General features: G+C 41.3%; 1 protein-coding gene across 3 annotated transcripts in view; it reads right to left on the reverse strand.

Annotated features, from left to right (window-relative positions):
* The window catches only part of Mhcl (Myosin heavy chain-like), a 740,568-nt gene that overhangs the window by 141,317 nt on the left and 585,868 nt on the right, over positions 1 to 13,383 (reverse strand). For all 3 annotated transcript variants that reach the window (XM_071592472.1, XM_071592471.1, XM_071592474.1), the window contains 2 exons: positions 8,447 to 8,575; positions 5,776 to 6,009 (listed from right to left, as the gene is read on the reverse strand). In XM_071592472.1, coding sequence (XP_071448573.1) covers positions 5,776 to 6,009; positions 8,447 to 8,575 — 363 coding nt within the window. The remainder of the gene's footprint in view (positions 1 to 5,775; positions 6,010 to 8,446; positions 8,576 to 13,383) is intronic.

Consider the following 13,383-nt stretch of genomic DNA (forward strand, 5'->3'; position numbering starts at 1 on the left):
TGCCCAATTAAAACAGAAGTTTTTATGAATACGGTATCCATTGCTATGTTGACGAAATTATAATATACATATGAAAATATGAGGCCATAGAGAGACATTTTAAATCAATTTTAAGTGCGAAACGTCCAAAAATCTATCGATACCCTGTATAGTATACTTAAAATCAGATTGACGTGTATTTGATATGTATCCGTGACTCGCTGACGACCGAGGGGTATGTTATTTCAGTATCCGTTTTATAATATCGGTGACCTGCATAAGTAATATTAATTTTTGAGCATCACTGAGCAATATTTTGTATAGTACTCACAAATGTGAAGGAATGTAACGCTTAGCCATTACAATTATGCGTTTATAGGTGAAAATTTAACATTTTCAAAGTTCAATTTCTTTGGTAAATTGTCAGTGGCCCAACATTACTTTCCCCCTCTTCGCTGGGAGAAATCATGAACAATAGAAACCATGAACACAGTCATCAACCCGAAGGTTGGTTTGGTAGCTTATGGTAGAGATCACTCAATACTAAGCCCTATGGGTCTCGTGAAATTCACACGTCAGGGTGAAGGGGGCCATATCATTTCCCTCAGTCGCCTGTGGTTTCCCAGGATGTTCTGGTACCCGAAAAATCACACCACTCCGGTGAAACTGAGGATGCCCAGAGAGGCATACCCGGGGAACGAACCAGAGCCCTCCGGTCAGTAGTCCAGAGCTTAGCCCCTCGACCACCACGTCCCCCCATTAACAGCATTATATGTAAAGTTCAGAGTATGTACACGAGCATTCAGAAATAAAGGCATCCATATTAGGGCATTTCATTTTTAGGAAATTTGGTTTTTACTTGAGCCAGATAAGAAATCTAAAATACGTTAGGAGTGGGTGTAGAGGGAGAAGACGGGTCTCGGGCGGAAGACTCCACCGCAAGCACAACCTTTTCCTGTCGCCGGAAATGATTCGAGCGAACTAATAAAGAGACTCTGCGAGTCTATACAAAAGGCACACTCCGGTAAGGGTTGCCAAACCGCCAGGTCGGGTTGGTAAGGTCAAAGCAAAACCATTCGCGCATGCTAGAACTAGCGATAAGTGGCACGTGAAACATTAGCGCAAACAATGAACGAAACGACGAGATAAATTAGACGATGAGATGAAAAAGTAATTAACGGAAATGATATCGTGGGTAAATAAACTGTGAATGAGATTTGAATGAAAGAAAATGATGTTATTATCGCATCTGATATATACACATTTATAAGTAAACAAAGCACAAGACTATCAATCATGGCGATCGAAAGATTTACAGTTGAAAAGATTTGAATATCACAAAATAAAGGGGGCACACCCTGGGGGTTCTTTTTTTTAATTTAAGTCAAGTTTCGATCATTTATAAAAGGATCAAAAGAGGGCGAGTTTCTCCGTAGGAAAGAGTGGTTTCAGAGCTAAGTCGCTCACAAAAATATGAGACTGTGACATTCATAAAAAAGAGATAAAAATTGAATGAAACCGTGAGGATACGAGTTATACCTGTAGCCTTGTACTACGTCGTAAAAACAACCGGGAGGTTTGTGATGGTTTGAAACGTCTAGGACGCGTATGAAAACGGAGAGAAAATTCCATTGCAACAAGGTAGGGAAGAAAATGCAAAACGCAGCAAGGTCAATGTCAGCAAAAGGAAGCATGGGATGATAAAGAGATAAGCAAAGATGAACACAAGGTAAGAAAAGAAAATGACGTATTTTTAGAATCTTGATGTACAGAGGTGAAGGTTCGGCAGGTGAAGTGATTTCTGAACAACGATGAAGAAGCCTACTGTTACACTCTCCCAATGAATTTTAATCTGAGATTAGCGAATAAATGGAGAATACGATACGGCACAAAATTAAACACTGAGCTGCCGCAAAACCATGCGGAGGATCGATTTCACTGAAGTTAAAAGTAGCAGCAATGCCCGCTGCCGTAAAAATATTTTAAAACGACCCCGCGATGAGGCTAGGGTATCAGCAAACACTTAACACGCATCGGCCAGGAATAGGTTTTAAGAGTGGAATTTTACGCTCGGGTCGATTATACGAAAAAAAGTCGGGGAAGAAAAGGGATGCGTTCAAGTGGTCGCAGATAAGCGGAGGTAACGGGCATTGAGGGCGGGATTAGGGAGGGAAACAGAACAGGGGCGAGCGTGAGAGAGAGAGAGGAGGTGGAGAGGAGTGGAAGGGTGGCTGTGTGTGTTTTCCCAGGCCCTGCGATTTGAATTGGCAGGGTGCGAGGGAGGGAGAGGCTAGAGAGAGGGCAGCTTGCCAAAATATATATCGCCGATTTCTATCGCGATTCCCACCGGCCAGCTTCCACCTCGCAATCGCACCAAGGGGACGCGAGGAAAATATCCTGGCACGGGGAGCGCTTCTTCTTCGGGGAGGGGAAGAAGGAGTCACGCTGGCCGAAAGAAGATCGTGATCGGGATTAGGGATGCTAGTCGCCGGGTGAAAATGTGGCGAACGCATTGGGAGCAACGTGCGCTTTGTGTCGTCGTGCGGAATTGAAGGGCGGCCGGCGCATGCATCGCAAAGGCATTCGGACCTCCCCCACCCCGACTCTCCCCTCGTCCGGCCTTCGCATTGAACAGCGGTGGACCGCACCCGGGAGTGGCCGGGAATGCGGTCACACGCCTCGGTGCCAATATGCCCACCCACTCGCACGCAGAACCTGGATATTTTCGACAATTCCTCACGGCGTAGTTCGACCCCGTTTGGGCCAAAAACCTCATTTTGACAGATTCTCCAAAATAAAGCTAGGCTAGCGCGAAATAAATTAATTTACTACTTCCAGGAGTACTACTTTACGATTTATTTTACAATCCGATGTTTCCAACCACCGAAAATTGGAACAAAAACGTACGTTTCAATATGAAGTGCACGCATTGACCTTTCGCCACTTAGTTCTGTTCCAATGACGAAACCAGGCCTCGAAATATTAATAGTTATATACGTAAGTGTATGGACCCAAGTCGTTTCTGACAAATAATATGGCAAACAATACGGAATTGCACATGGTGTAGCATCTTATAAGTACGTTAACTCAGTAAATAATTTGCGAAGGGCTGTACAATAATTTAAAAATAGCAATTTTCCACAAAAATAAAATTTAATGCGACCGGTTTCAATGTTACTACATCATCATCAGGATTGTAGTAACATTGAAACCGGTCGCATTAAATTTTATTTTTGTGGAAAATTGCTATTTTTAATTAATCATGATATTCCACCATATCACGCCTGAAACGTCTCTTTTTATTGGCTGTACAATAACTTAAGCTGCGTGACTTCCTGAATGCTAGGATTTGTGAAAAACCTAAGGGAAAGGAACTCCACCACTCCTAGTTAGAGAGGGTCGACTTAAGTCAAAACATAAGTGAGATCTACCCTCAAACTTAAAGACAACCTTCGGGTCGATTATCTCTGCAATAATAGGGCAAAAAAATGATCTGGAAAATCGTTGAAAAATCCAGAAAGTGATGAAAATTCTTTGGACGAAATGTACCACCTAGGAAAGCCTTACGTTACATTGTTTTATGAAATCATACGATGATATGATACGATATAAATAAATGTCGACGGAATATTTTTTATGAGCGAATTAATGATGTGGTATAGGGTGAATTGTCATGGCATGTGATTAATTCTAAAATGACTGGCAGGGGCAGACGACAGAAATGGATAACAATGTACCAGCCCATCCACCGTGGTGGTGGGCCGCAACTGGCTCGGCCAATAAAATCGCCCTTGCCCTTGGGGATAACCCACGTGACGACGATCCTTCTCCGGCAGATGCGACCGCAAAAACCTCAACTGAACGATGGAACAAAAACTAATAATATTTTTCCCTCCCTGATAACTCGCAGCTCTAATTTAAGCAATGCTAATTTAGCTCAAGGCTAGACGGATTGCGGAATATTTATATCTATCACTGAATACTGATACTGAACTCCGTTACTGTTTTCTGAGAGATACAACAAAAAACCAAAGCAGTCACAATAAACATATTAAGTTTAAATTTTTCCATTAAAACAGTAATTATTTTATCACAAACAATCCTAAAACACCTTGTCAAAAACGTTAATCTTGAACAGGTTAAAATGTCATACGTAGCATCACAATCCTAACGGTTATTAATTAATTGGGAACACGATATCGGTTTACGCCTTGATAACAACATACCCATTATAATGAATACGAATGTTGCATTATTGGTAATAAAAGCCAGTTTTTCCGTTAAACACGTAAGAATTTTTAGAAAAATATAATTCTTAAGAGGGGGATCGCGATGGTGCGGTGGCTATCGTAATGGCTACCCATTCAGGGGGCCCGGGTTCAGATCCCAGCGGTGTTGAATATATTTCAATGGTATCTCGATCCCAACTTGAGGTGCTTTGTGGAGGGCACTTTGAGTTAGTACGCCGTCCGTCGGATGGGCTGCGGACCCCTTGGCACCTTTAGTAAAGAGTAGGCTAATGCCGACGCCGAGTTTCTCTTCATCCTTTCCTGTCCATCCCTAATGGCGCGAATGAGCTCAGCTGTCGGTCGCCTCCCCTAAATACTAATGGTACTATAATTCTTAGAATTAAAAATAAAATGGAACATTTTATATTGGTATATTTTCCAAAGTTAATTTCTCATTACAATATTGCAAAGGCGGAGTTTTTACATAATAAATGGATGGTTCTCTTAGAGGAAATAATTCTTACCATAGAATGAAAAAAAAAATTTAATAATGATTTATATGCATACATTTTTTTCGGGCGACACCGTCGCATTTCGGTTTCCGCCAATGGAAGAGAAGAAGGCGTTCGCCGCGCACGGAGCGGGATGATCGAACGGAAAGGAATCTCGAGAGATGCGCGGCTGATCACCGGGACGCTAACACCCTTCCCACCCCCCACAGACTTGGCGCACTTCTCTCTCGATTCCGGAGAGGCGGGCGAGAGCTGGATTAAAGGATTTCGGGAGAAGACGGGGGGAATGTGACTGAAAGAGGAGGGATGGAGACGGGACCGTTTAATCCCCCGCGAATGGTACGAGGGGACTTATCCGAGGATGAACGGGTCCTTACACCTCTCACACATGCGTTATATGCACGAGTATCTTCAAGGGGGAACTGAGATTTTCTCCACGAGAATGGAGAGAGAGAACACGGCCGTGTCCGCGCAAGGATGGGGGGAATCCAACGGAAGTCATTGATGATGAATCGAAAAAGAATTCGCTGAGTTCAAGTATGCCGAAACGAATATGGGGCCACCATTTTCGATGCAATATTTCGGACTCATGCTTTGATGTAATGCTGCATGATGTCATTGCGATGATTCGATAAGATAAAACGACAATGATCACTTACAAATAAATGCAGACATCATTTGCTTGATGATGGTCCGTAAGTTTATCACATACTAAGGCAATCGCTTTCATATCTCATGCAGTTTGGATCGCAGCTGAGTGCGGACAGGAATACGCATCTTGTTTAATCCACCTGTACTTAGAAGAACTTTGAGGCATTGTAGCAATATCTGAAAAAAATCTATTTTTCCGAAACTTTTCCCGATATTTTTTATACAAACCATGTTTTTCTCGCTTTTATCTTCCCGTAGACAAAAACTAGGATCTAAGGGTGATAAAGATTCGATTGGTCTGTCAATGATTTCTCATCTGTTGCCCTCATTTGCGTATGATTGAGTGCGCCCTGATTTCCCAGCGCGGAATGGGAGATTCGGCCATTCCGGAGTGGCCCACTCACCTTGGCCTCCAGCTTATCCTTGTCCCTCTTGAGGCCCGCCCTCTCGGCCTCCAACCTCTCCAGCCGCTGCCGCATCGCCTCCAACTCCTCGGTGCGTGCCCTCAACTGCTCCTCGGTGCGGTGCACGTTGAGCAGTGGGGAGACCCTGACGAGGAGGCGCCACCACGGCCAGTCCCTCACGCTGATGAAGCGACGAACATTCCTCTGGATGCAGCGCACGGCCATGTCCTGCACCTGGAGAGGGGGGGACAAGGGAAGGGGTGAGCATCGACGCCTTTGCAGCCCGCCTTTGCCCTAAGCCACAAGTCAATTCACCAAGTCCTTCGTCATACACAAACGGAGATTGCTGATGGTAATAAATGGTGCAGCACTTGTTACTAGTCGAATTACGAAGGTGAAGGAGCTATGTCACGTTTAAGATTACACGTACATTTACAGGACTTGGAAATCGACTGGCACCTTTGAAAACCAGACTCAGATCATGGGGTTCCGTAGATTCATCACCGGCAGCAGGCTAGGGAGGTAATGTGTTGCAATTTGATACGCTGAGTTAAGAAGGTAATTTTTCAAGCGATCCTTCGTCAGTTGATTATTTTTCTATCAAGTTTTCATCTGAACGTATTTATTTTATAATAAAAATTATAAGGGTAACTTGAACCATTAAAATTTATTTCGATGGGCGAGAGGGGAATAATCTTTATAAGAATAATTTTAGGTTATTACTGAAACGAGGCGAGAGTAAGTAGTTCAGGAAGACGCCCACTTCATCGAGGTGCTTCTTCCTCCTTATTTACACAAATTTAACTATTGTTCAGCGTCTAAAACTTCTACTTCTTTATTTGAAGAACTGATAAAATATTTTGACATAAATGATCGCGGGGGTAAAAATAATTCAGTTCAATTAATTTGATGATTGACATAAAGCTAATTCTCATTTGACTTGACTGAAATGTCATACAACGGGTGTCAACATTTTACTTAACACAGTTAAAATACACCATACTGCATTAATTTTACCTTAAAATGTTAAATGAAAGAGTTTCTGGCGTCACTTGGTGGAAATTCTTCATATTAAAATTAAATTTAAAATACTTCGCCTTTCCACATAAACCACTTTTATTACTACCTAGGTTTCGTTATGGTACAACATGTGACCTGATGATGTTATACCATAACGAAACCTAGGTAGTAATAAAAGTGGTTTATGTGGAAAGGCGAAGTATTTTAAATTTAATTTCAACTTATAATGTTACTTAACATAGTTAAAACATATTACTTTCAACTTAACTTGTTTTAAGCATTTTTTTTCTTTCTTAATTACTGGTGGTGTCCTAACACCCCCCGCCACACGCCCTTGCGGGGTGTTGAGTAGATGTAGATAGGTAGCAAGCAGGGTTATTTTGGGGGGACATTGCTTTTCGATTTGAGTTCCTTGGATTGGAATTAAATTAAAAATATAAAGTCCATAATTTTTAAACTGGCCCTTAAAACATGCTTTGTCCAAGACAGTACGTTCTTTCATCAACATACATACATATGTATATCTTAAGACCACTCCGGCCGGGAGTAACACATCATCTCTGAAAATAAGGAGGAAAAAGGAAAATAAATATGAATATTTCATTAATTTTCTAGTGTTTTGGTCGCTTGGGCCGTGAATTCCGAAGGGGACGAACGGAACCTTGAACCTATCGTCCGGAGAGAATATATTTTCAATTTTGTCATCATTGTCACACTTACCGATGATGTAGTGTGGAGCTTGGATTATTCCATTTAAGTCGATTTTTTTTAATTACACGGTGGAACCTTTTTGACAAATGTATTAATATTCGCACACAAGCAAACTGTATTTATGTCATTCATAAAGTTAATGTCAATTATCATTTCATAGAAATGATAATTGTTACTAAATGAAAATATGACCTTCATTGAGAAAAAAATCACTCGATCTGGAAATCGAACCGTAGAGTTCGACGTCGAATCACATTTCGCTTGCACAGCGATTAACATCAAGCAATGTAAGCTAGTAATGTACATTACCTGTTTGCCTCAGCTGCATGAAATGATCCAATTTCGAGTGAAAGTGTTAGAATCACGATCCGACTTGGTTTTGCCGATGCATCGCGAAGCAGAATGTAAAACTAGATGTCCCTTAATATTCATTTTATATCAATTGCACCAAACATTGCCGAGGATTCAGGAAACCCGCATACTGTACTGTACCACAGACTTCATGCAAATGAAATTCCCACGGTTTGATACTATTGCCATTTAGGTGATCTTCTTGAATGACAGTTGAATTTATATTCAATAGAGAGAAAAAGTAGCAAAGTTTGGCGATGGAACCACCGAGATCCATTTCACACAATAATTAAAACCCGATTTTTTAAAAAGTAAATGAAATTTTTCTGGCGTCCGAGCACCGCGAGTAAAATGATGACCACAATTCGAGTTAAGGCTTCCGCAGATGCACTATACTTGAGCAATCAGCACTTGGGTCAGAGGCCGATGATGGACAGGCGTGGAGAAGAGCGAGCTCAATCAGAGGAAAATCCCAAAAACCTTTCCTTCCGGATTTAAAGAGTTGCGAAACGAATCGCGAAAAAGATTCCAGTTTGTTCGCGTATTTACTGCATACGTGGCAGCAATATTCGCGCCACGCTCGACTCACCTTGAGTTTGGCCAGGTGCTTCCTCGCCAGATAACCCCTGCATCTCGCCTGCAGCCTCACCACCCTGTCCTGCAACCGCTCGTCCCTCTGGGCCTCCAGGTGTGGAAGGACTCCGGCTCGGAAGAACACCTGATGGAAGAGGGGAGGCATTTCAGTGCATGGTCTTCGGAGCCCCGAGGGCACGACACTGAGGCCGTTACGTGCATGGTCCAAATATGATCATGATGGGAGGGGAGAGAAGTTCCCGAGGAAAATGAAGGAGGAGAGAAATTCGAAAAGAAAACTTTTGATGATTCAAGAAAATAGCAGGGAGAACGTAGGTGTTGAACCACTTACACGGTCATCATATTTCTGGGAAATGATGTCCAAGAGTTTGAAACGCCAAACTTATTCATGCCGCGAATGTTCTTCCAAATAAGTATAGTTTTTCAACACTCAGTGGAGGAAAAATACCATTGATAATATAAAAATCCCTCGAAATAATCCATAAATAATCACTCGAAATGTGCATTTGTGTTCTCAGCCAGATCACCTACAGTGATCTCTCTGGACCGGCGGGGATTCCTACAGTAATGGTACAACTAGTTTCAGAGACTATGCGTTGAAACTAGTTGTACCAAATAACAAAACGTTTTGGGGAAAATACATGGTAATCTTCTTTCAATAAGACTATTTTCCTATTCTCCAGGATGCTAACAACCTGGAACAGGACCCAGAACGCTGTCCCTTTATCACATTGTCTTCCGCCTACGTACTCCACTCATAGAAGTGACTTCGCCGGCATATTTATCAAACGCGTAGATTAGACAGAATGGATACACTCGATGGTATCAGTTTTAACTACGTGGAAATTCATTCAAAACTCGTTGTACCGAATAAACAAGTCTTGGGGAAATAACATATCATCCTTCTTTCATTCGAGTTACAACAGAACCTAATATTCCCTCTCATCCCACACTTTCGACTTCCGCAGTTCGTGGTAGATATATGCTCTGCTTCATCCAAATAAATTTTTTAACAGTCACTGAGTAACGTTTTACAGATAGTCCAATTTTTGTTGAAAAAGGGATGCATGCAATAAAAGTCTGTCCGATAGGTTTTCTCAATATATCGCATTAAAATTTGGCATCCGCCACAAAATTATGTTAACGCATCGCATCGATGGAGAGAACAATGGAAGCGGCATGAAAACAATTGACGAACGATATGACCATGGTAGTAGGAAATTATATGACATTGGCTAAGTATTTTGAAAACAAGAAAATGATGTCAGTTAGCTACTGCATCTTTCTATGTTTGGATTCTACAAATTAATAATCAGCGTATGAGGCGCAGCAATTATAGGAAAAGGATATGTTGATAAGGAAAGGGATTTATGGGATTAAGAGCGAGGATATTCAATTGGCTGCATCCACGAATTGTTCGTGAGAAAGAGGATCTCATAAATCCACAATGGGGCATCCGTCCATTATCATCGACACCTGTTCATCTAATTTCATGATCAGGATTGGAAAGACACGATAATCGGATTCTAGTCAAAAATATATCGGTTACAGATTAGAGTACTTGCGACTGCGATATATGTATTTTTTCTTATCTAACGAAAGATTACCTTGTGGAAAGAATACCGTTGTAAAATTTCTACAAAACATTAATTTTACAATTTTATAGAGTGCCATTAATTAACACGGTATCTCACTGGCTTACTCACTTCGAAGGGAAGATCATTGCATCAAATGACATCGAAGGATTTTATTAAAATTCAAATAAATAACGTATTAACGAGACATGCCTACTCTTTAATTTTTTAGCTCGGTATAGATTATATAGTAGGTCGAAACCTTCAGATTTCCGAAGGCAAAAAAAGGTTTTCAAGAGGAAAAGATATGACAGTGAATACATCTCTCTGAAGAACTGGCCACTTATATAAGAGGGGTAGGCTTGATAAACAATGAACTCTGTGGAGTGTTAATAATACGAGAACCTCGTAAGAACCTCAAGTAATTACGTCGAATTGGAGACTAAAACCCGTTGAACAAAGTAACTTGTACAATAGGTCTTTTTTAGAGATCTCTAAATAGATGAGACGAAAAATTCAACAATTTAAGAGTGTAAAAATCATTCGCCTTGACCGGGATCGCTCGATGTCCGGCCGAGTAATTGACCATCCCGGTCAAGGTGATTGATTTTTACACTCTGAAACTGTTGCATTGTAATGCATATTAGCGGATGACTCCGTCTAAAGTTACTGTTGCGGCATCTCCCGCAGTTTCTTGGAATTTGTCAGTTGAACAATGATAAGATAATTGTAGTTCGTCGCACTTTTTCCACCGAGGCTATAACGGATGCCGTCAAACCTTGCCTCGGGGCCGAACGTGAAAGTACACCACGGATAATTCACAACTGCTGAGGGCGAGTTTTGGAACAGAGTCTCGGATGCCACTGTAAGATAAAAGGACCATTCCCATAGTGAAATAAACACCGTGAGGTATACGGGAACGAGTTTTTGTGGCCGGGAGTTAACGGGGAAGGAACAATCCCTTCTCGCAAAATGACAAAAAAATACTTCGCTAAGCCCGCGTTGCGACCCGGGTGTTTTACAGTCTTCAGATATGGTCACTGACTACAGCTAGGCAAGAGGGAGGAAAACAGACTCCCCTCTGTTCCACAGTTCTAAATTTTATTTTAAATGAATTATTTTACAGTGGAAATAATTTCAAACCGGATACGAAGTTGGCTATTTGGCAGAAGAGCTGACATTTTTAATCCCTGTATGAATCAATGTATCACGCTTAAAAAATAAATGATTTCAAAAAAATGCTGATTACTGTTATAATGACGTTCTAAGGATGAGATTCTTTACCACTCCTGCCTTTACATTCCACGCCACACGTCATCGTAAAAATCAACTTCGACTCCTACGCAAGCAGTTCCTTCCCCCAGAGGATTCGGGAGTACATGATATTAGGAAGGAATAAATTATGGCGTCATCACCTTATTATTATTATTACGTAATCTACCGGTTAAGGTAGGTTTAGGATGGACACAAATACCAAATAAATATCTCTTAACAAAACACAGCCCAACATCCTACTCTACATCAGGTCCCTCTTCATCTCTGAGTACCTCCTTCCTTCCTTCATACTGTTTAAAATCCCTATCCTGTTCCTGCCCTTTCCCCGTTAGCCTAACATTCTCCCCTCTAGTACAGTCTTTAACATCCCACTACCGATCAAAACGCCCTTCATCCATTTCTCCTGTCTCCTTATGATTTCTCCCAACAATCCCCTTTCCTCGCCCACCATACGTAGCACTTCCTCATTTGTTTTCTTCTCGGTCCATTTCACCTTCTCTATTCTTCTCCACACCCACACTTCAAAAGCCACCAATCTACATATATCCTCGTGCGCCAGTGACCACGTTTCCGCGGCGTACATAACTACGCTCCATATCAAAGTTTTGACGAGTCTTTTCTTTACATGCTTACTCAACATCCCTGTCATCAACTCCCTCATCCTAATGAAAGCCTAGCGCAATTCTTCTCCGCGGTGCGCCGCGAATCGTCCAAAGCGGGGAACTATTATCCTTCGTGCGCCGTAATACGCGATGCAAGGTTACGTAAGGAGTCACCTCTGGACCGTCGGGTGGCCACTGAAGAGCGATGGAATGGATAAGAAGAAAAGGGAGAATTGGTAGAGGAGTGGAAAGGCTGTCCATTAGGGGCAGTTAAAATACATGGACGCATTGACATAATGGTATAATTTATATCGCAAATTTTTCTATTTTTGTTAGTTGGCATTTTTAGTTAGCAGGGAACCTTCCAATAGGTTTTCCGGTATTACTTTCCGATGTGAGGCAAATTATTTTATTAATTGATTCAAACTAAAAAGTAACGGTTCAAAAAACTTTAGAATTTAATTATCTTAGATACTAAAACGGTTAAAGTAATCAGCGTCGGAATTAATTACCACTAATACGCCAAGCTAAAATGACGTTGCATAACTTAAAAATACCAAATCAACAAAATACACTGTGTAAATTTGAACGTAATATGATCCAGTATGAGCATATTTTACGGCGGAAATTTCACGCTGTGTTCGACAAAATTAATCCCAAGATGGAGGATGTTGACGGAAACAACGAATTTCCGGTATTATCTTTCGCGAGGTAGGTTGCTATCATATACTTTCTCTGTTTTTATGATTATATCAATGTGTTATTTCTTAAATGACGAAGTGGACTAGAGAAGGGAGGGTCCTTCCCGAAGCAAAGAAAAGTTTACGGACAACTAGGATATCAAGGGTAGTTTTGCATAGCTCCGAAACGTGGTCGTAGATACAAGAGGATGAATGTAGACTGGATGATCTTGAGATGTGGGTTTGAAGGAGGACGCAACAAAATTAAGTGAAAAGAAAGGCAAACAAACGAAGATGGTGCTAAGCGTAGTAGACAAAGATTTAGAAGGTTTTAGAGTATAATTCGAAAAAGGTTAATGTTGACCTATACCTTTTGGCGGAATCTCTCACAGTCAGATTCACAATTCCTACACCCAAAATACGAGACGCTTTCACTTTGTGTCGATCTGTCGAGCATTCATACGTCAGAAGGTGGTCCAGTCGTACCACAGGTTCATTCGACCACTATTCACGCGAATCGCTCATTTGAATAATTTATGACGCTTTCTATACGACTCATCCATCAATGATTGATTAAAACTGTGAATTTCGCAAATGTGTATAAACTGAAGTCGATACGAGATATCACAGAATAAATAAGATTTTATTTGAACATTTCTTCAGAATTAGTCACTCCGGCCTGTCATAGAAAAGGATGGGAGTGGATTGGAGGCTTTTGAGGGGCGTGGCGTGGAGAAGAATGGAAAAATAAAACGGACAGAAATGAAGGAAAACAGAAGAATGAGTGTTAGGAATGGCTGA

Source organism: Hetaerina americana, unplaced genomic scaffold (genome assembly GCF_022747635.1).
Source record: "Hetaerina americana unplaced genomic scaffold, ioHetAmer1.1.p SCAF_5, whole genome shotgun sequence".
Lineage (NCBI taxonomy): Eukaryota > Metazoa > Arthropoda > Insecta > Odonata > Calopterygidae > Hetaerina > Hetaerina americana.